This window comes from Corvus kubaryi, unplaced genomic scaffold, assembly GCF_017639235.1.
Source record: "Corvus kubaryi isolate FWS band 111438036 unplaced genomic scaffold, C.kubaryi_AGA036_p1.0 split3-37173, whole genome shotgun sequence".
Classification (NCBI taxonomy): domain Eukaryota; kingdom Metazoa; phylum Chordata; class Aves; order Passeriformes; family Corvidae; genus Corvus; species Corvus kubaryi.
The window spans coordinates 183,877-211,778 of record NW_024582085.1 but is presented as its reverse complement, the minus strand read 5'-3'; the positions used below and the strand labels follow the sequence as shown (position 1 = coordinate 211,778).

Below are 27,902 nucleotides of genomic sequence, written 5' to 3'. Positions count from 1 at the left end.
TCACAAATTTTAGAAAAAATATCTGAAGTCCATTTGCCTTAATTGGATGCTTAAGAGCATTTTAATGCTAATCTTATCCTAAATGAAGTTAAGTTTACTGCGTTGACTTCAAAAATCCCTATTCCCCACTATTCCTCCATAGCAGGAACAGCCATGGGTATGTCACTGTCACTGCTCCCTCAGCATTCGGGCATACCACCTGCATGCCACCCCATCACCAGGACAAAGCTGTGTTAAACTTTGTAGATCCTAAACGACTCTTTCATTTTAAAATGCAACAAGAAAAACAGGGCTCAGTACTGCAGCAGGAATTACCCTGTGCCAGCATCTTCCCATGGGAGCCCTGTGGACCATCCATAAGCCTTGTTACCTAAACTGAGCCCACTCAGCACTGGAAGAGGGACAAGGAGAGTGATGTGTCACAGTGTAAGTGACCTGAACTAGCAGACAGACAATCCTAATGACAGAGCTCTCACTGCTAAGTATGATGACCAGGTACCAACTGTGGCACAAACTCACATAATTTATTCTCAGGGGAGCTGAAGCACAGCTTCATGGTGCCAATGTGAATGAGGTGTTCTGCCTTTGACAACTAATTACTATGCAGCTCAGTAATCCTCTTTTGAAACTTTCTGGAAGTTAAAAGGAAGAGGGAGAAGACCTCTGAAACACCTGCATGCAGGAGTAAGTAACAGGCTGAGAAAGCCAAGAGGGTACAACTCACTTCTGAATAATATCTTTGTCTGTCTTAAACATCTGAAGGAAAATGTGTGTCCGGTTATTATAAGAAGATATCTGAATCATGATAAACAATTAGCTACAAGTCAAAAAATCAGAAATGAGCGGCACAGAAAGCTTTTCTAAAGAGCTCTATACATATGCTAACTCAATTTGCAGAAAAGAAAAATCCTGATGCACAGTTCAGAGCTTATGAATAAGCAACTATATATAACTGGAAAAAAAAAATCTTGTCTCATGCAATAAAGGTGGGTTGTTCCAGGCTGTGAAGGTACAGACTCTCTTTGTCCTGCCTGGCACCATCTCTCCCCTCTTCACTTGAACATATGAGCATTCTTCTTTACTGGTCTGCAGTCAGAAACATGATGTATCACAGAATTCTCATTCTGCAAACAGATTCCACCCATAACAGAAGACAACATTTAGCTCTGCATCAAAAGGCACTTGCACATTATTAAAAACAAAAGAATTGCAGAGATTTGCATGGGAGTAGGTTAATTTGAGGACAGCAATTTAAAGGGAGTTCTCTTTTAACACGAGTCAAAGATGAGAGTCTATGTTTTGTCTGGCTGCACTGAGCACTGAATGTGTTTCCATAACTTACAGTCCCATATTGCTGTTCTGCCTTCAAGAGCAGAGCAACAGAGTATCTCACTAATGTCCCATTTATTTGGACAAATGCTTTTCACATAATCTCACACTATATCTCAGTGTGACACTTGTACTAATCAGAGAGAGGTCAAATTGGGGAAAGGTAAAAATGGAGCATACTGCAATAAACTGGGTGTGATTCATTATTCATGTAGTCCAGTATGCTGTCCCCATGAACATCCAGCACCACGTGCCAGAACAGGACATGTACTGCAGACCCAAAGATTTCATTTTTAACTGCTGAAGAGAGAGAATTTTAAGGGCAAGATTTCAATGTTCCAAAATGCAATGTGGATGTTCTTTTTACGCACAGAAACATCCACTCCATCCCAGAAGCTGATTTAGTTTAGCATGAGTGACAACCTGGTGCAAGAAGCTCCTCAGAGATCACCTTTGTCTCATCAGGATGTTGAGAACCCCGTTTACAAAAACTGCGCATTTTCATAACATTTGCAGAATTACAAACCGACAAACTATGAAGTGAGACTTATCCCACAGCACGAAGCAAGGAGCCTTTCCCAGTGAGTTTATCATGCAGGTTCTGCCAATTATTAAAAGCAAGCCGTGACAGGTAAAAGCAGGAAGAGAATGCCTGGGGAACAGAGATTTGTGTAAAGGTTAGAGGCAGCACGGGCAATATTGGTTGCAAAAGCAATCAGGCAAAGACAAACACAAAAAAGGACAAGTAAGTCTAACTACACACGACATACTACACGGATGAAGACTTAAACAATACAACATTTTAACACTGTAATAGCAATGGATACATCATCTGCATACCACCACAGTAATATGGAATTGAGTATCAACACAACAAAGGCATAACACAGCAAAAAAGACCTCCTAAACAATCTCCCAGTCTACTCTTTAGGAAACAGATACCCTATTCTGATTTTTTTTTTCATTTTAACACTTTTCCTGCTTTCTCAACTAACTTTATTGCTTTTATTGCAATTGGTCTTTACTGACTACATACATCCAGCCTGTATAGAGGAGGACAGAGAGCATATCTGTTTTGCTATATAGCACTGGCCATTTAGCTGTGTAAATACAGTAACACTACAGGTAATGATAGTCTGGGTGCCTGGCAAGTTCCTACGTTTCTGTTTCCTATTTTGCTCTTAGAAAATAAGAGTCTGAACCTACGCTTCAGACTTCAAATGCAAGTTTTCCCTTTGGAGGGTTATAAAATAGCAATAGGCAGGGGTGATGACAGGAAAGACAGGATTAACAGAAGGAAAGAAAAGATGTTGCTGAATGGAAGGACAAGAAAAGAGAAAGGAAGCTACCCATTTTACACACATGACAGCAGCAAGTCAGGCAGCAAATAACAGCTGCCATTCAGCAATACTTTTGTCTCCTTGAAGGAGATATGTGCTAGCAGCTGCTATGAGGGAAAAGAAGTTTAGCTACTTTACAAGCTGTATTTACTGGTTCCTTTCTCCCATTTTCATTAAATACAGGACTTAAAACTAGTATCACCAGCATTCACTGGATCTGAAGCCTTTCAATGCTCTCAGCTTTAACAGTGATTTCTGCATATCCTCATCATCATCTTCCACCAGCAAAATTTGCTAGAGAGCTACAGAATTATAATGATACATTTAAATATAATGTACTCAAAATAAGTCTGCCCTCACAGCTTCACCTATTTACAGATAAATGTTTGAAGATCAGAATCCCAGTACTTTCAAGAAAAGATGTTTGGCTGTACAGAAATTCTCTCCAGCTTGTCATGAGATAATTTGCTGCTCTAGAAGGCAAGTTGTTGGGTATCTTGTTAAAAAATTAAACTAACAACCCACCAAAACCTAAACCCACAAAACCCACAAAATTAATAGAAAAAGTAGAGTTCTGAAAGAACTGCAAGTGTTCATCTAGTCCATTCCTTTTTCCATCAGGATAAATTACATCTCCATCATGCCTGGCAGACAGCTGTATCACCACTGTTTAATGACTTCCAGTGCTAAAATATTGCAGGGTTATACAAAAACGGTATTTCCTAAGACTGCTCTAACACTGTTTTCTAATGTTCAGAATGAAAATGCATTTAAGTGTAGTATCATCTGTTCTGTCTTCCAGGAACATGGACATCCTGAGGTTTTGCCTCTTTGTACAGCTTTCAACATTATTTAGGTCACTCTGCTGTCATGTCTCCCCTGAGTCTTCTCCTCCATAGACAAACCATCCCAATTCCTTCTCTCTTTCCTTATGGGTCATGTTTTCTTGAAGCACAGAACACAAAAATGGTCAAAAAAGGTCTCAAAGATCAGTAATGATCCCAAATAGGCTCTTGCTTGCGGTAATATATGAAAAGAAGTGTGTAAAACTGTACAATACCCTTACTTTACTTATGCCATGTATGATCAACAATATCAACACAAAATAAGAGTATTGTCAGGCCTCAGAAGGAATAAATACTTAGGCTTAATTTAGGTAAATTTATTTGTTCCTGAACAAAAATATAGACAGTTTCATTTCTGTCAGAATGGTTAAAAAATATTCTAAAGAGTAGTCAAAGGATGAGTATTTTCTTGCTATTTTTAGGAATGGTACAACAGAAATGCTGGCACCAGCTTTCTTCAGTGATGTGACTATGTGTAAGATGTCAAGAGCATTTTACTTCAAAAGTATGTATTTTAATACAAGTAAAATGCAAATGTATGCAGAAGAGCACAGTATATGTAATAATATAAAAGTGGAAGATTTCTGAGCCTGTTAGCTCAGCCTGTTAGCTCTTCCATCTGTAACAGCCCCAAGGCAAATATTTCAGTTTCCTGGGGTTCTTCAATATGCTGTATCCAGGGTTTAGTTGTGCCAGCAACTTACAAAACATTATGAATGATGCAGTACTCTGCAATTCTCCTTGTCATGGTTACACACAGCCTTCCTGAAGATCACCCAAACTCGGCTTCTTGCAGCAGCTGACATTTGGAATTGCTTTGACAGCACAAAGCTCAGTCCCAGCTAGGCTCAGCTTGCAGATCCAGGAACTGCTCCTTCAGCCCTGGCAGAGGCAGATGTTCCTGCACTTGCACCTCCAGGCTTTGCTCAGCAGCCGCCTCTGCTCCCACTGGGCCATCAGCTGCCACAGCCCATAATGTCTTACTTGGAGAGAGGTACTAACGACACGCATTGGAATATTTATCTAACTTATGTCTCTCCTGGGAGCATTTAGACAGTCTTCAGGACCTAAGCAGATGTAGTCTTAGCCAGAAATGCTTCTCACAGGGAATATGACTTAAGAAATATTTAAATATTTTCTCCCTTCTATGCTGTTTCGTCAAAAGCCATCAAAAAGCTAATAAAAGAGCCTGATCACTGCATAATCCATTGACACCTCTACACTACAAATGATCTCAAAACAGTCTAATGAATTACTCCCAAGTGAAATGCAAGCAATAACAAAACAAACATTTCCCTGTTCAATATAATGAAAGAAATAAAGGAGCTTCTCTCAGTTGCACCAAGAATTACTTGTTGAGGAAAAGGAATAAATTCACCCTGCAAAAATTTCAGGCATACGAACATTTGTTTCAAAAATGTGTCAACAAAGTTATTTACAAATTTCCATTCTTCAGAAAATGACAATAGGAAGCAGCCCACCCTCCAGAAATAAATTCATATCAATCAGAGCATTTCTGTGGGGCCTGGCACATTCTACCAATGAATGCTAAGCTAAACACTGTAGATATTTTACTCCTTGAGTGCTGATACTCAAAGACCCAGATGGATAAACAAATGGCCAGAAGAGTAGAATCAGAATCAAATTCCTAGCCAAATAATAAACTCAGGTTACTTAAATTGTAACTTAATTTCTATTATATATGCAATTTCAAAGATCTTCAATAACACTATGATACCACCCCTCTTCTCCATTTATAAGCTAATTATTTATTCTATAATTTTAAATTCTACAAAGATGAGCTGCTAACCAGTCATTGTAAATGATAAAGAAAAATTAAAAGATGAAATCTACAGGATTGTCATGCAAATCACTTCGTGCTGAATCACAATATATTCCAAATAGTTGCCACCTGCCTCCTTCGAAAAACGGTAATACTGGTTTGTGCTGTCTTTTTATCAATCTGTCTTGTTTCAACCAGTTTGAATTTTCACCTGGTCATTTCATACAGGCCAAAACAGTGTCCAGTCTTCTGAAGATTGAACCAACATCTTTCCTAATGAGCTCCGAAGAAAAAAAATCACTGAAAATTCGGTGAGCTCATACTCCTCCTACCAACATTACTGTTTTGACTAAGTTACAGGTACCAGTGGTGGCAGGTGACAACTTTGAGTTTTGTATTTAAAGCTCTGACTGTACATTGATTCTATTTAAGGCACTGAATTTATAAAGATAATGAGCTTCAATATTGCCCGTGTTACCACAGACCCCTCACCCTCCTTGAGCAGTTTGATCATTCCTGGTCAAACCCCCCATGATCAGAGCACCTCCCTGCTGGCAGTATTGAGAACAGGGACTGTACCGTCCGGCGTTGCCTGCTGGTGGGGTTTTTTACATTTGACGTAATCGTGGTCAACTGGAGTGGCTGTGTAAGGTGGGGATGTCAGACCTGGACCGGAAGAGGAGGGGAGGGAAGTCCCAGGGCCTGGCACTGTTCCAGCTGAGGAGTGAGAGTCTTCATCTATCATGCAAGGTTTTTCTCTGGGAGGATGAGAAGAAAGGTGAAGTGTTTATATAGTTGTAACATATACAAAGAACAAAAGGAGACTACATGTTCTTATAGCATTTCCAAGAGAGCAATTAAATCTCACTAACAAATACTAAATGAAGGAAAGTTATATTCCTCCCTTGTCACTGGTCAACAGTAAACTACTCTTTATCTTGTAGTTGTTAATGAGACAAATTATAACGACTAAAATCTCTCGTCCAATTTGCATTTTTTAACCATTGATTTTAAAAATCAGATTTATTAATAAATAAAAACAGTGGCTTCAAAATGGATAAGATCAAAATTGTTGTTTTCTTCCCTTCCCATTTCCTCTGTGCCAATTATTGAGATCTCAGAGCAGCATGTAATCTTATTCATGATACCTGAAAACTGCAAACATTAGAATAAATTCTATTCACTTTGTTTTGTTTGTATTATATTCAGCTTAATTTTAATGGTTTATTGTATAGTAGTTTATAAGCATACATTCAGAGGATAAACTAGCACTCACTTTTCTGCAACTTTTGGGGTGTTCTTCTCCTCACCCCTGGCAAAGGGTCCCTCAGAAGCTTCTTTCATGAAACTAACCAGTACCTCTGCATCTACTCCAGAATCTGGTTTCCCCACAAGTTTCAAAATAGAAGCATGAAGTCGAAAATATACCTAAAAAACACCAAAGTCCATTTGGTCAGTAAAGAATTTCTAGCTCTGCAATCTATTACAAACAGTCTTTTCTCTATAGAATCTGCAGGAGTTAGTTAAGACAGCTACTTGTCACTTAAGCTTACCTGAATTGAACTTTCCCTGCCTTTGAAAGTTGCTTTTAAATTACAAAATCTGAACACTCTACAAATTTTATAACCACAACCTATGGAATAGAACAAAGAAAGCAGAGCTGGTCTCCTTGCAAGCAAGTCACCACTGGGTATGCTCTAGACCCACTGCTTTAACCACACGCAGTGAAAGCAAAGGTCCTACCTCTTGCATGAACTTGTGCTTCCATAGGTACAAGATGCTTGTGAATCCTATCAATGTTTGATTTTTATAAAAACTAATGAACTGTGTGCAGCAAAATTCAGAAGTGGAATTGCTACCCACCTGTTCAAACTGCCTTTGAAATTAAATCAGCCTGAGTAACAGGCTCTATTTTACTCTCCAAGTCTGCCTTGCAAACATTCCCTGATGCAGAGCACCATGTATGTGTGCCTAACAATCTGTAGAGAACAAGGCTTCAAGCCTACAAATTTAACTTTCTTTTACCTCCAACGCTTCCATGGCAAGTTCTGGTGGATTATGGTAGTGAATCTTCTTTGGATACCGAGCAGCCTCCTCATGCAAGTAATGCCCTGCCTGTTTGTAGTGCAGCAGGTATACGACAGGAGGCTGCTTCTGCTTCTCGGCAATCTTGCCCAGCATGTAGTGGATCAGCCACTCCTCCTCGTCCCCGTCGCCCTCACAGCGTGATGCCGACGTGAAGCACACCTTGGCTGTCTCCAGCATGCTGTCCCTGCGCTCCTCCATCTGCCACCCAGCCAAGGGGGAGAGCACAGAACACACCAAATTCACTGCAGCTCACACAGAAAACTCTCAAAATGCGCTGCTGCCCATACAAAAGCGCATAAACAAGGTACAACTTTTAAACATTTTCAACCTAAAAGACATAGAAGTGATCAAATACATCCCAAGCGATCAAATACACTCACACAACCCACAAAATGTGCTTATGGATAGGTTTTTGCTCACTCCAGTAACTGCTGACACAAACAACCAGAACAAAACAGTAAGTAACAGAAGTGTAAGAATATGCAGATAAATATAAATCTGAAAAATAACAACCCAATATTCACATCTACAGAAATTCTACCACTTTTTTGCAGCTGTAATTATCTTAACTCTTCAAAGAAAAAACTTATTTGCTTTGTTCTGCAACTGAAGCCTGCTAGAGCCACTATGGACCACTCTCACTTGTGAAGAAATGTATTTCGTCTTGCTTGCAATGTATCTAATTTGGAGATTAATACTCTCCCCACCCCACCCTGTCAAAAAAAAATTAAAATCAGCAGCATAAATTAAAGTTAAATGCCAATAAATTCATGTAAAAAAACTAGGTCAAAAGATGCATTAATGTAATTTTCTCTCTTTGAAAATGAAGTTTATAAATTTAAGCTGTGTACCTATAACCAAGAACTAAAACATAACCTTTCTTTTCCTAAAGATTTTGTAAGAAGAAGAGAATAATAAGGTTTTTATGTATGAGGAACACATTCCTGAAGAGATATATCTGTGGAAGTGAGATGAAATTGTTTCAATTTATCTTTTATAGTAATAGAACTTTTCTTGCTAAATGATGCATTTTTAATATATTCACTTGAAAAAAACGAAGACTTAAGTAGTCCTAAATAAACATTCCCATTTAATCCTCAACTTCAGATGGCTGCTCTGTATTGCTCCTTGTATCTGATAATAGGAAGTAACTCCAGCATTACCCCTGGAATTCCTCAACAAATCCCTCATAGCCAAGAGGCCACACGACCAGAAGACCAAACTTCTGGTAACTCAAAGGCGTAAAATGTAGTATCTTCATTTTCCAAGGAGTTCATTTGGAGCTGTCGGATGCAATAACCCTCCAAAAGAAAACTCTATTGTTAATTGTCATTTCAAACATACTATTTAATAAACAAATTGTTCCCTTTTAATATGCAGGCTGACATCATCTTTCTTCTTCGACAAGAAAGTGCCTGTGGGAAGTGTAGTGTTAATCCAGTGCTGGAGGCAGCTCAGACTCACCACCTCACTGTAAATACTACTCCTGGAAGCAAAGGGTGTTCCCAGCACTGATCTCTGTAGTTCAAACATTGAAAGTTTTACTAATTACAGCAAAGAAGCAGCACTTCCTTTTTTTCATTCTGCTTCCAGCTGCAGACTACGTAATATTTGGAAGTCAGAATAGCTAAATCAGAAACGGAGTTCACTGGTCCAAAAGACAGATAAAACATTTTTCCCAAGCAACTCTTATCACTATCAGAGTGTATTTACAATTGCACATTTTGGTTTAGCAATAAAATTCTTAATAATCTTTTTTACCTCCCTTTTGCAGAAAGAGATAATGAATTCATAACAATGTTTTCAATGGAAATTCCACCAATCTTCTCACTTTGATCTTTTGTTTAGGTAAATGCCTTGCTCAAGGCACTGCTCTTACCCAGGGAAGGCTGAGCAGAAATTGAAGGGCTTGAGCATTTTCCCTTAATTAGATTATTATGGCCCAAAACCATAGAAAAAGTGGAAGGTTCTTTAGATATAAGAGATGACATGTGGACACAGATATCAGAGTAATTTCTGATCTCTTTACTATTTAAATCTGTATACATTTCACCTCTTCCTGGAAACACTGCATGACATTTACTGAAAGGAAAGGTAAATATAACTCCCCTTTCCAGAAGGTTACAATAATTTTGTGTCACCTTCAAGAGACAATTCAAAGATTAGGCTCAAACTGATTTTACACAGGAAAAAGAAAGAAAAAAACCCACCTTCAAATGCTGTTTGACATCACCAGATTACATGAATATTGGAACGTCCAATATTACTAAGTAACCATACAGTCTCATACGTGGAATATAGCATGTAAATACTTAATTTAAAATTTTACTATGTTAGAAAACTTAATTTTAAATGTTTAAAATTTTATACGCTCTCTGTTAGATCCCACCTGCTGCACAACTTCAGGCGGAAGTTCCATTTTCCACTGCTTAAGCTGTCGGGATGCAAAGGAATGCAGGGCATAGGAAATGGTGCCATACTCGATCCACAAGGACAGGTTGGAGCTGTCGATCTCCAGGGCTCGTTTGAAGCAGTTCAGGACAGGGGTAGAGTGCTTCCAGATGGGGCCATCGCTCTTCAGTTCATTGGAGTTCAACTTGTCCTGAATGCGACTCGCTCGAGCCAGAGCCATCCCAGCCCAGGAGTCAAACCTACGCAAGCAAGAACATAACACATGAACAAACTCCCCCCTGAACGCTACACTGAAGGCACAGACAAGATTTATCTTGTATCTACAACTTTTTCCTCCTTTTATCACAGGCTACCTCAAAACAGATTTCCGCACTTCCTCCTCTCCTCAGGGTAGAACACAAGCTGTATAGCCTAAATAATACTGATTTTATTAAAGGGGTTTCCTAATAACGCACTGTCCCCAGTAACTGTCACACATGGAAAACAGACGAAAAATCCAGGTTTATTTGCCATGCAAAGCCAGTGTATCTGTATTTCTAATGGCAGCACTCTACTGTTTTTTTCTCAGTAACCATGCAGTCCTGTCAAAATGTTGCCACCCTTTATTTCTGTGGGCCAGCAGACATTATGACACCTTGTATTGCTGGACTCAACTGTGAATAATCACAATCATTTCCCAACATAAAAATCATAAAGCCAAAAATGCATTCAAGTAGGAAAATTCTGATGAACTAAAACTGTAATTTCTGACTGAGGGACTGTTGAGGATCCAGCCCTGTGTTTATTGACAATACAGTCTGAAGGGTGGTTTCCATAGGCCACAATCTCACATTAACGCCAGGGTTCAGCTGCTCTGGGGTTTTTCAATTTTACCATGATTTTAACAGCAAAGTAATAACCATAATGTTCTCATATTTTGGCTTGCAGTTTCTTCTGATTCCAACTGAAAACCCATTTTTAGGTCAAGTGACCTCAATAGTCAGATTCCTGGGGGGAATGGAACAGGAACTGTAGTACAGACAAGTACCATCTAATTTGACTGGGGCAAAAATACTTTGCTACCATACAAGGCATCTTCTGAACAAAAAAAAAAGTCACATATTAAAATAAAAATGCATTCCATTTATTTGTTTATGAATTTAAGTTTTAGAATATCAAAACTACAGAAAAATGGGTAGGAGGTGGTACTGGTAATTTCTTCATCTGCCTTCAAACAAGACTTTTAGCCATTTGCTAGTCACAAGTCCCAGACCAGAAGATGCAATAAGATTAAACTACAGCTATTTCCTCTGAAGATTTCACATCTAAAATTGCTCTGTGCCTTCACCTTCTCTTTTGTCTCTGTTACGTGACTGGATTTAGAAACAATTTTCTTGTCTCAAATCTATCAAATTAGGGTTTTTGTCACTGACCCTGATCTATCAACTTCAAGGAGAATTAAAATGATAACTAACACCTAATATGCAAACTCTACATTTAATCAGCAAATTTAAAGGTTAATTTAATTTAGAAGACTGATATTGAGAACATGCTTTATTTTTAAGATGAGAAAGCTTAATCTTGATGGCATTTCAGTGAGTTGTAAATTATCAAGAAACAAGGTGGGTTTGTTTAAATACCACTTAAATACTTTACTTGTATTCTCTGTGTAGATCTCTAGCAGCAAAATCAACATGTTTGGAAAGAGGTCAGCCTAAACAGTTAATCCACTAAAGGATGCTATTTGTGCTATAGCTACGCTATGAAATGGTGACATTTTTCACTCCTTATCATGCATGAACATGCCGAAGCAAAGAATAAAAGGTACAAACAATTCATTCTTCACAGTTACTCTTTATTTCAATTTAGCTTCCCCCCCCACCCTTTCATTTTTTGGTTTTAATTTCAAAGCAATCAAATATTTAACCCTACATTTTCAGTTTTGTTTTCTTTGTTGGGTTGTTTCAGAGATGCCCTTAAATATACAATGGACCTATGATAATGGGGGTTTTGGTTATTTGGGTTTCTTTTTCCTCATTCCTGAGACCAGTTGTCTGCTTTTTAGTACTGAAAGAAGTGAGAAGAATGAAGGATGTGCAGCAGGATTCAAATATACTGACCTGTTTGGACAAATACAAATGTCGTGCATGTAAAATTTAATGGCCTTAGACTGTTCTTTGTTCTTGAAATGATAGTCTGCCAGAAGATAATACAGCTCAGTCACCACCGGTGGAGAATAGTCTGCACCCTCTGGGAGAGATGGTGCCTGAAAATAAAAAAGGCAAAGGTTCACATTAAATGAGCTGCATATTTGCTTCTTCCTTGTAGGGAAAGTAGCCTTTTCATCAGACAATATGAAGGTTTTGAATATGAAGACATCGAAAGCATTTCACAGATATACAGAGCACTTACAAACACTAATGAACATCTCATGCTGACTGCATTTTACCATTCAAAGACTAAAAGCTTTGCTGGGATCTTTCTTATTTTAAAAGCAATTACCCACAGAAATCCAACATCATGGAAAAAATCATTCCACTAATAGTCTCAAAAGTCTACATAAAAATAGCAAGAACAATTTTCACTCCCTTCAATTTAATTTTTTAAAAAAACAATTCACTATACCTTGCTGCATGTTCCTTCAATATAGGCAGATACAGTCTCCAGGCTTAGCATAGGCTTGTCTGTTCGAGGAACAATTGTGGCAGTTTTCTTCAGAAGGTTGGCCAAATCAGCAGACACAGTACTGGTTTTGTAACTATCAAATTCTGGAAGAGTTTTAGGCTTAAAATACTCAAACATGAACAAAGCATCTTCCCATGTCAGATCAACCTGAAAAGGGAGGTAGATGAGAGGGGGGGAAAAATATTTTAAATTCCAAAATTCAATTCTACTAATGGTGGTTTTCTACAGCCTTTGTAGCTCATAAGAGTATAGTTATCACTCTAGCAGGAACCAAATTAAACCTCCCAAGAACAGAGCTAAAGGTGCTATTAGTTTATGCTGCTCACAAATACAATACACTTCTCACTGATATAACAGACTAAGGTATTGCTGTAACTTAGTGTATGTTAGTGTATGCTTAGTGTATGCTTAAAAGAGTTGCTCAGAAAAGTTGTCTATAAGCAAGAATCAATTGTAAACATTCTGAGTGACACTGAGATCATGGGTAAGATTATGGAGAACTCTGCAGCTTCCATTTCAGAGTCAAGTAAGAAGTGTTAATGTAATGGGAATCAGACAAAATTCTGAGACTCAAAAATCTTCACTCTCTACAGAAAGTTACTTTCAGAATTTACTCCTCATTCTCTCTTCACTTTTCTTTCTTGTAAGCAGTAAAAATACCCAAAAATAATTCACAGTTCTCTTCTGCTAGACTAAGTTTTTCTCCTTTTATTGTTTACCTTACCCTTACAGTAAATTTTGCTCTGCATTGAAAAATAGGGAAGCTGCAGAGGGTAATCTCCTTATACTTCTCTTTTTCTTCCTTATACCCTTTCTCTCATTATCTTCACTCTCTAAGATACACGTATAACATACAAAATTCCCAAATATTCAATGAATAGTAATGCAAGAGTATTTGTGTATTTAAAATGGTTTGTTCAACAGAGCTAGACAATCATTCTGCTTGCATGAAAATGATTTTGATTGATAATTCTATGATCATTTGAATTGGGTTAAGCGCAAAATAGTCTGAGGTTTTTGAACAAAATTCATTCATTTGTTTATGAATTTAAGTTTTAGAATATCAAAACTACTGAAAAATGGGTACGAGGTGGTATTGGTAATTTCTTTATCTGCCTTCAAACAAGAGTTTTAACCATTTGCTAGTCACAAGTCCCAGACAGGGCTTTGTATTGCTGACTTGTATTTTTCTCTCCCTCCCTTAATATTACAACCCTCTTCCAGAGGCACTCTGTAGTTGCCCTTCTCCCAAATCCAACTGAATTTCACTTTTCTTATAAACAGCTACCAGGTATTTACCATCAGATGTCAAAATAAGTGATAATATAATGTACTTGCAAATTTTTAACAGTGACATTTTTCACTTTGATAAAACTGCAAGGCTGGCTGCTAAAGTTTTCTTCTCTCAGCTGACTTTTCCTCTCTAAATTTTTCCCAACCTTGGACTTCTTCTCAGCTGAAAACAGGAAAGTGATAGCTTAATAAAATCAATTTCTCAATATTTTCAAGATGGCAGACTACTATGGATAAGACTACATTAACATTTAATTTAAAATATCTGACTTGTTATATTTATAGTTTTAAAAAATACGAAAATGTTTAGTTTATTCTCTACAATGTGTAAAATACATAAAATTTACAAGGAAATAAAAGTAATCTTTCTCCAAAATATATCAAAATGCATTAGAACAAAACAAGTGTGCATCTTTCATCACTCCAGGATATTCCAATGACATTGGATAATATAACTAACCTGCTGTACTGAATGTTCCTCTAGGTACCTTGCTTTGCTTTTTTTGCTAGGGAAACCATATAAACAATAAAAACACTGTTCCAAGGCTGTTTCCAGCTCTTCTTTGTATGGATGAGTATCTTCAGAAGTGGATGCTGCAAGTTCTTTTTGTAGTACCTGAACCTACAAGCCAAGCATCAAGGGAAAGGTCACCAGAAGATCACAGTAAGCTACCCAGCTGTCTGAAGGCAGATGATGAAAACAACTTGAAGGGACTACATGTATTTTTCCCCAATAACAACCAATAACAATATTACACCTGTATTTCTGTAAACTAGTCTCACCCAAGTCATTTCAATGGTACTGCAGCAGCATTGAAGTGCTTTTATTTTTCTTCCTATGTTAATTCACAAACTCTTATCTTTAATCAATGAGGTTAGATATCAGCTTCATGTTTCAGACTTAAAATCATTCAAAGTTCTCCCCTACACATCAGGTTGGTTCTGTGAATATCAACACTACAATTCATCAACACTGTGAATAAGGAAAAGATACAGAAGAATTTCTGCCCTAATTTACAAACCACAATTTCCTCTGCATAGAAAAAGCAGGATGGAGAGGAAAGAAAAGAAGAGAGAGTTAATGAAAATCTGGCTAAAAGGACTAAAGAGTTGCACAGTATGAAGAGTATTACACAGATGGCTACACACCAAGGAAAGTGGCTGGACTGATCCCAAATGACTAAACACTGTAGCAAGTTGCTATCTTTACCTTCAACACTACAAGAGAAAGTACACATCAGTAGTGTATTTTGGAAGATGCTGATACTTTTAAGACATTCATTATAAAAACTGCAGCTGAATGCCAAAAGAAGAAAGGTAACTCTTTGAAAATTCTCACTAAGCTTCCATAAAAACCAAACCAAAAAGGAACACATTCCAAGAAGACATTTCAAGGTCAATAAAAACATCTTCACCAAGAATAATCTGTGGAGGGGGATTCTGGATATTTATTTCAAAACCAAAACAAAACCCACACAACCACTGAGGTTTAAAATTCAATTTCAATGTGTTCCACTACAAAATTCCAATTAAAAAAAAACAGAAATGTTTATTGTGACCATTTATAATTTTTCAACATCTAGGACTGCAAACTCAAATATTTATGCATGATCCTGAAAGAAACTTCTCATCATGATGGACTTTCCTGACAATACAAACACTGCATTATGCGGCAAAAATCTGCCATTCTACATGTAAGAAGCTAATTTGTAAGAGCTGTGATTAAACATAATATGCTGATTCTCTTCTGATTAAAGTATCTGTGCTAAGATCAAGGTACCATTTATTAAGAGGCAAGCCCCTGAAAAATAAAAGCAAAGGCAATTCTTAGAAAGCATTTCAATGACATTTTGAGTCACAGCAGACTCATTCATACTGTCCCAGCAGACATCTTATTGCCACCACTTTCCCTGTATGAATTTGTGAACATTTGAAATTTACAGAAAATGTAGCTAAATAAGCTGAAGAAAAACAGTGAGCATCAGAGGATATTGTAACAAAAGCATGATATTCCTACTGCTACAAACAAAAGCACATCTAACAGCAGTAAGAGAATTCTCACTTGAACAGTGTTCAAAACAATATCCTGTGTTCTTATTCAACTTTTAAGTTCTTGGAAGAAATCCAGAATTGTTCCTAATAATTCAGACTACTGCTAAAGGACTTAATTAATATTAACATCTTCTCTTGCACAGCACATTCATCCACAAGCAATATACGGTCCTTGAGCAGACAGTTCACCTACAGAAGGTGAATACCCTCTTGTCTCTGAAAACTAAATTCTTGTGTTTAATAATACTATATTACATTTTAGTTTAAGAAGCAGGCAATTCTGTAAGTGAAAATGGAACATTTTGTTCAAAGAACGTGATGACATTTGCAAAGATCTCACTGCAGATACATTCCCAGCTCTCAGTTGTCTGTACTTTATGCAGGTTCACAGACCATACTCTGTGACTCCCCAGGCTGTGGATACAGGCACATTGTACAGACACAATTTAGACTTATCACTTAGGACCACAACATCCATGGGCAAGCTCGAGCCTGGAAACAGCCTATCTATTTTCATGAAGCACAGGGCCTGAGCTAATAAGCCCTCTGAATTCCCTGCAGGGGTAACTCAGGTGTATCAGCACTATGCTCCTAATACCAGGGCGGCTGAGGAGAGCAGGACACAGAGATAATCTGATAGTTCTACCCTGAATCAGCCTCAGTTCAAACACTGCTCATTCACTCCAGCCCTACAAGGGTGAGCAGACTCCTGCAGAACCCCTCAGGCTCTCTGTGCCATCCTTCCCAGCTGTCTAAATTACTGTCCTGGACATGCTGCTGCTCAAATGCAGAGGTAGATGGGGTCTGGCACTGAGCTGTGGCTAATAAGCTCCAGGGAGTGCTGAGAAGGGAAATTAAGAGATTCCTGAGTAGCTCTATGCAGAACTAATAACGATTTTCTCTTGGCTGAAGGTAATAAACCTCAATGAAGTCAAGCTGAATCTGTAAAGTGCCACTGAAATGTCCCTGTAGAGCACAGCCCAGTGGATGCCACGGCACCGCATTATCTGGGATTTGCCACAGCCAGGCTGTCCCAGGCTGTCAGTGCTCTGCTCATGGAAACACTGACTGCACTTGGGTTTCTAAGCCAAGATAAAATGAGCAAACACATAGAAATATTCTACTTCAACCACTTCAATTACTTCTCTGGTGTAACAATGAGACCTCAAGGAATAATCTTTAAAAGGTCAACAATGAATGGGTAAGTCCTTTCATCTAATAATGCTACAGCATTACTGCCCAGACACCCATTTCTGGAGCATATTTGATGCAACACACCCATCTGAACAACAGAGCAAAGAACAGCCTTAAGGCACAGGGAAATGGAGGGCTGAAGTAATTCTTCATTCTCATCATTGTTCAACAGATGAAATCTACATTTTAAATAATAGTTAATAACATGAAAACAATAGAATTGCTATTTTTTTCACACTGTGGTATAAAATCAAGGTAGGCATAATCAAACAAGAGAAATTTATCAACTGCAGAACAATTAAATACATCACAGCTTCAGATCAAATCCATGTAATACCACAGGATGTGGGAGCAATCAGTAGCATTCCAGTTGTGTAACTGAGGACAGATGATGGCCTGCAAATCTTTACTCCTGTGATTTGGAAGAAACAAACAACCAAGCTATTCAAAACTGAATTTTCTTGGCTGAAAGTTTAAATATGTTCTTTTTACATGATAAATAGTATTTACGTACACTGAAAACGTGCAAACCCTACCTAACACTTGAAAAATTCAGTTCTGTGAAGTGAGCAACTTATTTAGAATCACTGAGACAAGATGAATATGGAATCCCACTGTGTTATTTTAGCAGCAATTTTAAAGATGTATCACTACAGGTTTTTTTTAGCTTCTGAATGATGTACAGTACTACCAGACTGGTTATTCCTACTTCCCTTTCAAATCCCATGAACAAAATAAAATACTAGTGCAAGAAGCAAAACAAAGGAGGAAAACCAGAAGAAAACAGTAATTCTTCTCAGTGAGGTAAGTCCAGAAAACAATGGGAAGTGTGACAGAAGCAGACCTATGGGAAAGGGTCTGGAATAACAAGCCTTTGCTATTCAGATTAAACTGACTGAAACTTTCATATCTTTATCTGGGAGAAGATGGAAAGTGGATTTAAAAGTGTATATTTAACATGAAGACAAGGCAGTAAACAATCTAATTTTGCACTTTGTTTCCTGCTTTGAAATGTGGCTTGGCCAAATGACTTTCAGAGATCAATCTGAGTCAATCTCTCTTATTCCACGATGCTAATACTTACATAGAACTTGAGCAGAGCACCATCTGAATTGCAACACCAGGATCTTCTTCCCAAATATTCATGAGCTGTGTTCAGCAGCATAAGTGAAGAAGGCAACATAGGGGTGTCAGGACTCACTGGAGGAAAGAAATTGGTAAATACTGGTAAATAAAGTAGCACAGAATTGAGTTAAATCCAAGTCAGTGCTTCAACTGTCAATAAGCTTCCTCTCTGGTAGAGAGTAATGCTTGCATAGCCCTCTACTCCCTTCAGCCAGCAAGGTAAGACAACAAACAAGTATTTTATTATTTATATTCCTGAGCTAGAAGGTAAAGGGCTCAGGTCCAATATGTAAAAGTGAAGAAATAATCCACCTTCTTCTCCCTGGTTCTGCTGCTGCTGGCAGCAAAGGGATCGAAAAGCATCTTCCTCATGCTGGATGATCCGGTGCAGGATAATCCATGGAAGCACCGAGGAGACATATGGTTCTTTTGGTTCTTCCTGGACAGCCATGCTGCAGTCTATGATCTAATAAAGAAACAGACATTATACAGACAAAGTGATGCAAAACAAAGGTGTCTTGGGGTGACTTTATGATATGTATCCCCTATCGCTGCTCTATGCCCAGAAATTAATTTTGTGTCTTTCTGTGCCTTTAAACCAAGCCTGAGAGGGGGGAGAGGAAAAAAACCAAGTGAACTTTTCAAAGCAGTTGTTCAAGGACACAGGCACACACTCCTCTGCATCCTGCTGCAGCAGCAAGAGCAGAGGAAGTACCCTTCTTGCTTTCCAGCCACCTTTCGGCCCCATTCTCCGGAGGGAGACAGAGAGTTGAACTTTGTTTTCCTGGGACTTCGGTTTTTCCCTTCTTCTCTTGTGGACTGTTTCAACATCAGAACACAGTGGGAGAATTTTCCACCAAGGCCCTGGAGGTGGGCCCACACTGACCCAGCTTCAAGGAGGAGGAGAGAGAGCACACCTACAGAAGGACTCCGAAACCTTCCCAGGTTTCTCTCCACAGCGAGAGGTTTTATTATTTAGCATTATTATCCTTTTCCTGTGTGTTTGTTAAATAAATAGTTTTTATCTTTTTCACTTTCCTCCAAGGAAAATTTTTTTTTCCCCTGAACCAGGTGGGGGAGGGCTGGCTGTAACCTGCCTTCTATCAGAGGATATTTTCCTCCAAATTTGTCCAAACCAGCACAAAAGGTCAGGTGTGAATCCTTTCCAAACAACCCAAAGTTGGCAACACATTTTACCCCAAGGAAATAATCGAAAGTTGAGTCTCAGCCTCTCACGAGTGGCTATAAAAATGCTAGAAGTAGATCAATCAGTAGGATAAATATAGTAGATTATTTCCCCTACTCTGACACTCCTCTTGCACCCTCATTTTCCATCTAGATGTTTCTCTGTAAATATGATATACAAACAATTCATAGTAAGCAAATACACAGCATCAATTCTTAGCCTCATTATTGTACAAGAAATTTCTCTACAACCCAGATGAAGAGTAAGTTAAAAAAATTCATGAATTCTAGATCAGGTCTTATCACAACTATTAAAGACCAACTAGAATCATTAACAGATGCTATATGAATGATGTGCCTGAATACTCTGTTCTCCAGAATTCCATTACATTCCATAACACATACAACTTTACACAATGAGAGTATGATTTTGTAAGTAGTGAAGGTCCTTGGCTTTTACTGAAGTAAATGGAGATTTGAGAATTGCAAGCACATTGAATTTCAACATTAACTAGAACCTCTTCTTAATAGAACTGCCATTTGTAAATCTGCCATTTGTTACCTGGACTGAAAATGCTGATTCAGTTTTAAGGTTTCAAAGTACCTTCTGTAAAAGCCTTAAATTAGCTGTATCCATAATTCCAGAAGCAGTTCGCATTTCATTTTTCTCCTGCCCTGTCCAGATCACCCTCTGTGTTTTTACTAGAAGAACTCTTACTTTGGTAAGTAATTGCACTTGCAAGCAATTCTACCATGTCTGTAAGGCTTACAGGATCTTGCCCTCCAGCCCAAAGCACATACAGAAAGATCAGAGTCATAACTTACAAGCTACACCCAGGCAGCTCAAACAATCTTCACATTATCACCATTTCAAATAGCCTAAAACCCCCGTGTTGGGTTATCTTACCACCACCTTTGATGGTTTTAGGCAGCTTGGTGTCTAAAGATACCTGCTGGTACTGATTCTAGCATAGATGTGTGCTCAGTGCAGGTCTGTCATACTGAAGGCTATGACAATGTTCACACATCATGATAACGCTCATCTTCCCAAAAATGTAACAGAAATGTAACCAAGACCATCACTGAGAGCGGATGGGAATTCAGACAGCAACTGTATCATGCCTGAAGGTCTGCAGCACACAACACATCTTTCCTGGGGCCAGCACAGGGATTACCTGGATCAGGTTGTTTGTTAATCGAACGAGGCTTGGTGTTACAGAAGAGTCTTTCAAGATGCTGTTAACTGATGATAATGAAGTATCTATTCCTGTGAGCAGCTGTGTTACCGTAGCAACCCACTCTTCTTTAGCAGAGGCTGCTGTCATATTAATCATCTGCTGAATTGCTTCATTCAAGGCAACATCTGAGCATTCAAAGCATTGCTTGTAGTCTTTCAGTTTGAGCAGGGAGTCCTAGGGAATGTAAATATGAAAAAGATCTATTGTAACAATGAAGAGTTTATTTTAAACATGAATGCACAGCAGGGCAAAGCAAAACACTATATTCAGTTAATGTGATTACTTCAATGAAACATAACAGAACACCTTTAAATACAATATTAAAAGGACAATAGGAGATGCATGGATCCTGGATGACAAATATACAAGTAGGATCTAAATACAAAAAAATCATCACATCTCTCTGCTTTAATAAGAGATGCAAGGAAAGAAAATAGGAATGGGATGGCTGTAGGTCTGTAATTCTAATGATCTACAGCTGAATAGAGCCCTTACAAGAAACAGGGTTTGGATCTTTATGATCTTGTGCTACCATTTTATTACTTCATAAATAACAAAATAGCAACTCTAAGGCCAGCATTGGAGCAACATTCTCCTGCTTCTTTCTACTCTGAAGAGGCTGGGTCACAAGATGGCATGGAAGCTGTAGGACTTGGTTCAGTCCAAGTAAAAGACCATCAGTCTTTTTTTGTGCAAACTTTTTTCCCCCAAATAACCTAATATACTCATATTGTTCCCACAGCCGAGTTCATTTATACACTTATTTTTACAGTGTCAAATGGACTAACTCTACAGCAATTATACTGCATATATCAACAGTTTCTCATTCATGCAGGAGAGTGACATTACAGTATAAAAATCATTCATATGCTAGATAACCAAGCTTCAGAATGGTTCTAAGTCACCGCATAGTCAACAGCAGTATGAATCCATCCATAAAATAACTCAGGAAATGATTCAAGTTTCTGTTCATTTCATGGAGGCCTCAACATCTTGTATCTTTAGCCACACTCTCAGTCAGCAAAAGCTGGCACATTGCTAATGATGTTGATAAAGCTGTGCTCTTCAGGGCATTTACAGATTTGGTTCCATGTTTTGCTTTGTAAATAAGACACATTAACTATTAACACCCACTCTAGAAATCCTTCCAATCCTGTTTTCAGGAATAAGTCTTAATTCCCTAGTAAAAGAGACTTTTTAAGAAACAAACCAAACCTGCAGGAGAAGCAGCTGTGCTGGTCTCTCTGGTATGGATGTTACAAACTCCAGATGTTTTGCTCTGCCGTAACCATTAAAGCACAAAGTTGGACGAAGCAGATGCACCACTGCATTATAATCCCCTGCCTCATACAGTCGCTGGATCTCTTCCAAAGACTGGCATCTCTCCAGAGATTTTAGGTTCTTTTCAATCTGCAAACATCACAGATTATATCATCTAACTTTTGTTTTCACATATATTTGACTACTGACACTTCTCCCAGCAGTTTAGTTCTTAATGTTTAAGAAAAGAAAAGAAAAGAAAAACACTGATTCAATAATCTACTGCTGTACATGCAGCTCCTTTAATATTTTTATTTTGCATAAAAGCAATCTAAAGATGTACAGGACCAACAGATACCAAAACCGTAATTTTTGAAAAAGAGAACGTAGTCTTGACATAATCTTCAAATTACAAAACTTTCACTCTGAGATGCAGTAAACTTCCACCACAAAAGAACTAATTCATAGATGACATTTGAAACTGGGAGAGATGGAATGTGAGGGATGGAACAGGGAACATACACCTGCAAATTAAATCTTACCTCCTCTAAAGAGACCACAGAATCAACATGTAGGTTAGGCAACCGTATTACGATGCTACACTCATTGCCAGCTTTAGCTTGTGTGGTAGTGGAGTTCTGTAGCATTTCAGTGCAGATATCATAGTTTTCAAGTGCCTGTTCCATGTCTCCCTATAGAAACAGTACAGAGGAAAACAATCAACCAAAAATTCCTATGGTTCTCACTGCAAAAAGGGTCTCCAAAGCTTGTAGAAAATGTTTCAATTTAATACAGGCACTGCCAGTGTGATTACTGCATGTCCTCACAAATTTAATAAAAAATTCAAGTGAAAAGCTCAAATTAAAGCAAAAATATTTTAAAATATCTTACCAATTACTTCAGTAACAGATAAACCAAATCAGAAAAACAGAATTCAGCCTGCATAAATTTGTAAGATTGGTCTGGAGAGCTAAAATCCCTTTCATTTAAAAAGGCAGAAGAGTAAACCAGCAGAAATAACTCTTCCATTTGTGCAAATGAAAACATTGACTCAAGAAACATTCTTATATTCTGCAAAGTGAATGAATTCTACTTGCTCTGTGCAAAGTAGTTACTGAAGTTGAGAGGTCAGGAAGGAATGCAAGCTGCACAGGCAAAATAGAACTCTGCATATCACAAGGGAAAAAATGCCACTAGTTGTACAGGAACTCTCATTTCTCCTAAATAACTTTATTAGAAAGGAATCCTTAGATGCAGAAAAAGAAGAAAAAAGAAAGGGAAGGAACAAGCTAGTTCACACTTATGAAACTGACTCACATAACTAGTTGACAACTGATTTAAACATAATTAACGCATAAAGAAATCCTCTTTGATGTCCTGTGGATGCAACACTTAGAGGGGGAAAAAAAAAGACTGGGATCAAATAACATTTCTTTCAAATTATTCCCTTAGTGATAGATTTAAAACCCTTTGCTTCAAAATCTGCATATTAAATTAAAAGTCTTCAAAAGCAGAATCATGCTACCTTGAAAAAGCAGAGGGAAGAGTAATAAAACAGTCTGCTTCAGTTAAAATCTGCATTTTGGACTGCCTGAGACTTTGATAGTGTCCATGAGTCCAGGCCCCCAAAAATCTATGTTCTGCAGCTACACAATACTATTCCAAGTAACTTTAGTACAAATAATTTTTTTAAGCTGAGCACAAGTTAATTTAAACAAGGACTCATATATTAAACGTATCTGAGTATTTGCTCAGCATGTGAGACCTCCTACTTCATCTCCACCTCGACCCTTAGGGAAAGTTAATTATATTTAAAAGTAAAATGAAATCACTATGTTTTAAGCTGATTTTATCCACATGCTTAAAAGACCCGAGATTCCCAGATCAGCTGCATCTGAACAATATTGACTTTAATTTGGGAAAAGTTTGTTAAACCAAAAGTAAAACAAACCTGCAGTGCTAGAAAGCGAGCTTTCAGCCAGTATACTCGAGTGACAAACTCCATCCAGCCCTCCTCAAACAAATCTCGTTGTGAAGATGCAAACGACAGCTGCAACAGGTCTCCCAAAAAATGAGTTCCTGGGAAGTCGGGACCAAACTTTCCATTCACAGAGGCAGCAGGACAATTTCGTGGAGAAACTGCAATTCAATTAATTACATTTTATCATGAAGTTACTAGCATCCTATGGAAAGAGTCCCACATACTAGAATTTCAAAGGTACTGATCTACTTAAAGGCAAACAATTGATAGACCAATAAAACAGAGATCTGGAAGAGACTAAGAAAATATAGCTCCAAAATCAAATTAATCAGTGGAAAACATTTCTTCATGTATCCTCAGTGTTTTTAGAGTCTGAAGAAAGTGACATCAAGTTCTCACCTGCAGAACTCTTCCCTTTTGTCAGTAGCCACTGATCTAATTGCAGTTCCATACAAGAAAGGCTCATCAACATCATATCCTTCAGAAAAAGTAAGGAGGTATCAAAACAGTATTCACAGAAAGAAATACATTAAAAGAAGAATAAAGTTTAAAAAAAAAAATCACTGAATTTGCAATTTACTTCAAAGAAAGCCTTCATCTGGTCCTCTTGGGATTCCCATTCCCAAGCTATAACTACTACTTCTGCCTACAAGGTGTATAATACCATTTACAAATCAACAGGTACAAAACCAAACAACACTTAGCAGTATTAAAAAAGAAAAATCTCAGCTCATGAAAGGTCAGAACAGCATTGCCCGGCATTAGAAAAAAATTGTCATCTTTATTTTTGTATCTGGCTGAAATGAAACTATATTAAATTGCCAAATCATGCTAAAAGCACAATTCCAGAATATAGCAGTGGCACTGATATTTGAAAAATAAGAAAAAATGTACAAACAAGTAAGCAGTTATGCAGCAATAATGAGAACCAAGGGAATACATTTATAAACATATTTACATTTGCTTAAAAAAGGGCATGTATATATGAAAAATGTACATAAATAAGTCACAGGATGTGTAAAAATTTAACATCTGCAACACAGAGACACTTTTGTTTTTGTAAATGACATCAATGGAACACAGCAATTTTCATAATTAATATTTCACTTGCAAAGAAGTAAAAACACTTGGTCTGAAAAAATATTTCAAACTGAAGTCATACCAAAAGCAAATAACTTTCCGAATGAATTCAGACTGCTAACATTGAAAAGATAACATAGGCTGGCTCAGTGGACAATAAGTCTCAGAAGTGTTTTTATAATTCAAAAAATATCATCTTCTATCATTAAGCTAGTTTAACATTAACATAAAGAACTTAGTATTTTTTCTATTTGCTTTCAAGTAATTATGGATTTATGAAGGTAATAAAATGGTGATGCTGAGGAGATGGTTTTGGTTTGTTTTGCTGTTTGGGTTTTTTTACTGTAAATTTCAGGTTATCTTAAAACTACACTGTATTTATTTAAAGCAGCAATGCTGACCCTCAATCAGCCAGTTGAGAACAGAGCAGCCTCTGTACTGACCTGATGACAAAACAAAAGTGTGTCACATCAGAAGAAAAGGGAGGAAAAAAAAGACACAGCAACAACAGAATGAAGGGGTAAAATACATCTATGTCTATTTATTACATCTCTATGCACATGTGTGTGCATACACACACACTATATATAGGTTATAGCTGCATGTAGCATCACCCAGGTCTGTTCAGCTCAGGAACAGCTCTAGGAGCTGCAGTGCACCAAAGTTTAGGACAGTTACTACAGCTGGGACAAGCAGTTCCAGACATAGCTAAGCCAAACCTGTGTCTGCTGGATTTCACTTGGGTACGTCTGGCACACTGACACCAAGACAACAGCAAATACAGGAATAAGGAAAAGTGCTGCATTACCTTGATATGTTGATTACTTGAGTCCCTCAGGAGTGGATTGGGAAGGCTACTGCTGTGCTTTCTCCAGCTATTATAGATACTGAGGACCACCTCACACAAGCCAGGAGGCCACTTCACCAGGAACTTTTGGCTGATGACTTTTAGATATCTCATCATCAGCTCTAAGATCCCACCATTGTTCAGGTTATCCAGCAGGAATTCATGAACATCCTGTTTTTCTAGAAAGCAGATAAACATAAAGCCCTACATGTGTAAGGCTGAGGCAGATCATAACTTGGAACAGTTACATTTCAACAGTGTTTTATGCACTTATCTCACAGCAGTTCTTCTGTACTGCACATACGCAGAATTCAGTTACTGTATTCCAATCTGTTTAAATGGAAAATTCCACAATAGGGTTCTTGCACACATTAAGCAATCCCCCAAGACTTAAAAAATTACACTCAGTACCAAATGAGATACTTCTATACCATAAAATTATACTTTTTAAAATAGCATACACTTCTGTATCTCCTAGGCATGACAGGAAAATACAGAAAATAAAGCATACAATATGGCAAAAACAACAGAGAAGGAACAGGGGTTATAATGAAATCCTTACCAGATTCCATAAATGTTGTAGAATCAAATGACATTCTATGTGGTCCAACATGCTGGAAATTCTCCTCTTTGATCTCCGATTGCACCTCATAGTTATTGAAAGGGTCCTCCTCCTCCTCAGGATCCAGTTTCCTTAATCTGTGTGAAAGGGGGGCAAAAACCACAATATCAAAAAAGTCCTCATGCTTTCTTTCATTACCAGGTGAAACCTAAATATGAAACATTGTGTAAATTTTAACAGTGAAAATATATTACTGAAACAAATTCAGAAATTTGCATCCAGTTCCTTTTGTCCAAATCAAGATTACTTTGTTTATCTTATCCATTTTGACACTGCATTGTCCACTAATTCACTTTAACGGTAGTAAAAGCTTTTTTATTTTTCAATTTTTATTCAGCAATTTTTACTAAAAGCAATTTTATTAAATTTATCAGAAGATAATGCACCACATCTGCTTCAAAAAATAACGTGGGACTGGTAGTTTTAAGGTTGGGGGATATCAATCAAACAAAATCCCAAACAGCTTCCTCTCCAGGATTATCTCATAATGAAAGTTGTTGCTGTACAGTACCTGGAAGGAAGGAACTTCACCAACAGCTCTTGAAAGTCAACCTTCTCCTCTTTCTTACACTTGGTGTTCCGAACTCTAGCAGATCTCCTTTTGGCTGTTTCACCACTATCTTCTGTAATTCTCCTTCGCTTCACTCCTTTCTTAGATTTATCACCTGCAGATATATCACCTAAAAGCATAATAAAAAACACCCAAAACCTGACAGGTTAAATTAACAAATAAAAAGTGACTAATCTTTTTTATTTTAAAAAAATTAATTATACAGAAACACTTGAGATTCATTGGTTTCCTTCTGAAGACAGTGCCAAAAAAAAGCTTGTACAGGTTTCAAATAAATATAGCTGACAGCTTGGTCTTCTCAGGTTCTTAAAGTGACACATGAGCAGAAAAATAACCCAGTCATCTTTTTGTAAAACAGCTCATTCATTCTAAGGAGCTCAAGGCCCTTCTCAACATTAAGTTTGATATGCATCACTGCTGGAATGGAGTCACAATTTGTTTCATCCTAAAGACTGAAAAACTGAAATGTGAGGCAACAGCACAAAACCAGAAAAGGTCAGATACTCCTTCACTTTTCCTATCAGATGTTATACATATGCTGAAAAGGTTCTGACTCCACCAATATGCAGTTGAAAGACAGCATGTCCCAAAGAATTCTGAAGTGTTTTTTACATAAGATAAGTAGGAAAGATATCTTGAATCTTAGATTGAAGTACCTTGCTCACCTACAGTAGCTCCTGGCTCCAATGAACTCTGACTGTGACTTGGAAAGCTGGGTGTCGTTGGAGTATAAGGCAATACAGGATCTGGCATTGTCACCACTGGATTAGTGCTGACAGGAGTTGGCTGAATAACACTGACAGGAGTGGAGGTGGGAGAAAGCATCAGATGTTGAACTGGGTCTCTGTATTCTGAGAGATCAATTCTCTTTCCCAGACTGGGTCGAGGAGGATCACATGTTGTGAGGTGCTGATACATGGCAAGTAAAGCTTCTCCTAAACACTTCCACCTGCAAGTAGAAAAACAACAGCATCACAATTCTTATCACATTAT

At 37.8% G+C, this 27,902-nt stretch overlaps 1 protein-coding gene across 6 annotated transcripts in view; it reads right to left on the bottom strand.

The window, feature by feature from the left end:
• Positions 1-27,902, bottom strand: part of CABIN1 (calcineurin binding protein 1) — a 107,847-nt gene that overhangs the window by 72,926 nt on the left and 7,019 nt on the right. For 3 of the 6 annotated variants that reach the window (XM_042015235.1, XM_042015236.1, XM_042015240.1), the window contains exons 10-27: positions 27,566-27,858; positions 26,850-27,018; positions 26,279-26,415; positions 25,678-25,895; positions 24,189-24,267; positions 23,760-23,947; positions 22,351-22,500; positions 21,764-21,958; positions 20,486-20,722; positions 18,438-18,591; positions 18,085-18,200; positions 14,215-14,376; positions 12,402-12,608; positions 11,897-12,042; positions 9,775-10,036; positions 7,323-7,583; positions 6,574-6,725; positions 5,877-6,055 (exon numbers count right to left, since the gene is read on the bottom strand). In XM_042015235.1, the coding sequence (XP_041871169.1) occupies positions 5,877-6,055; positions 6,574-6,725; positions 7,323-7,583; positions 9,775-10,036; positions 11,897-12,042; positions 12,402-12,608; positions 14,215-14,376; positions 18,085-18,200; positions 18,438-18,591; positions 20,486-20,722; positions 21,764-21,958; positions 22,351-22,500; positions 23,760-23,947; positions 24,189-24,267; positions 25,678-25,895; positions 26,279-26,415; positions 26,850-27,018; positions 27,566-27,858 (3,305 nt within the window). The remainder of the gene's footprint in view (positions 1-5,876; positions 6,056-6,573; positions 6,726-7,322; positions 7,584-9,774; positions 10,037-11,896; positions 12,043-12,401; positions 12,609-14,214; positions 14,377-18,084; positions 18,201-18,437; positions 18,592-20,485; positions 20,723-21,763; positions 21,959-22,350; positions 22,501-23,759; positions 23,948-24,188; positions 24,268-25,677; positions 25,896-26,278; positions 26,416-26,849; positions 27,019-27,565; positions 27,859-27,902) is intronic. The other 3 variants (XM_042015238.1, XM_042015237.1, XM_042015239.1) reach the window with 3 other exon arrangements.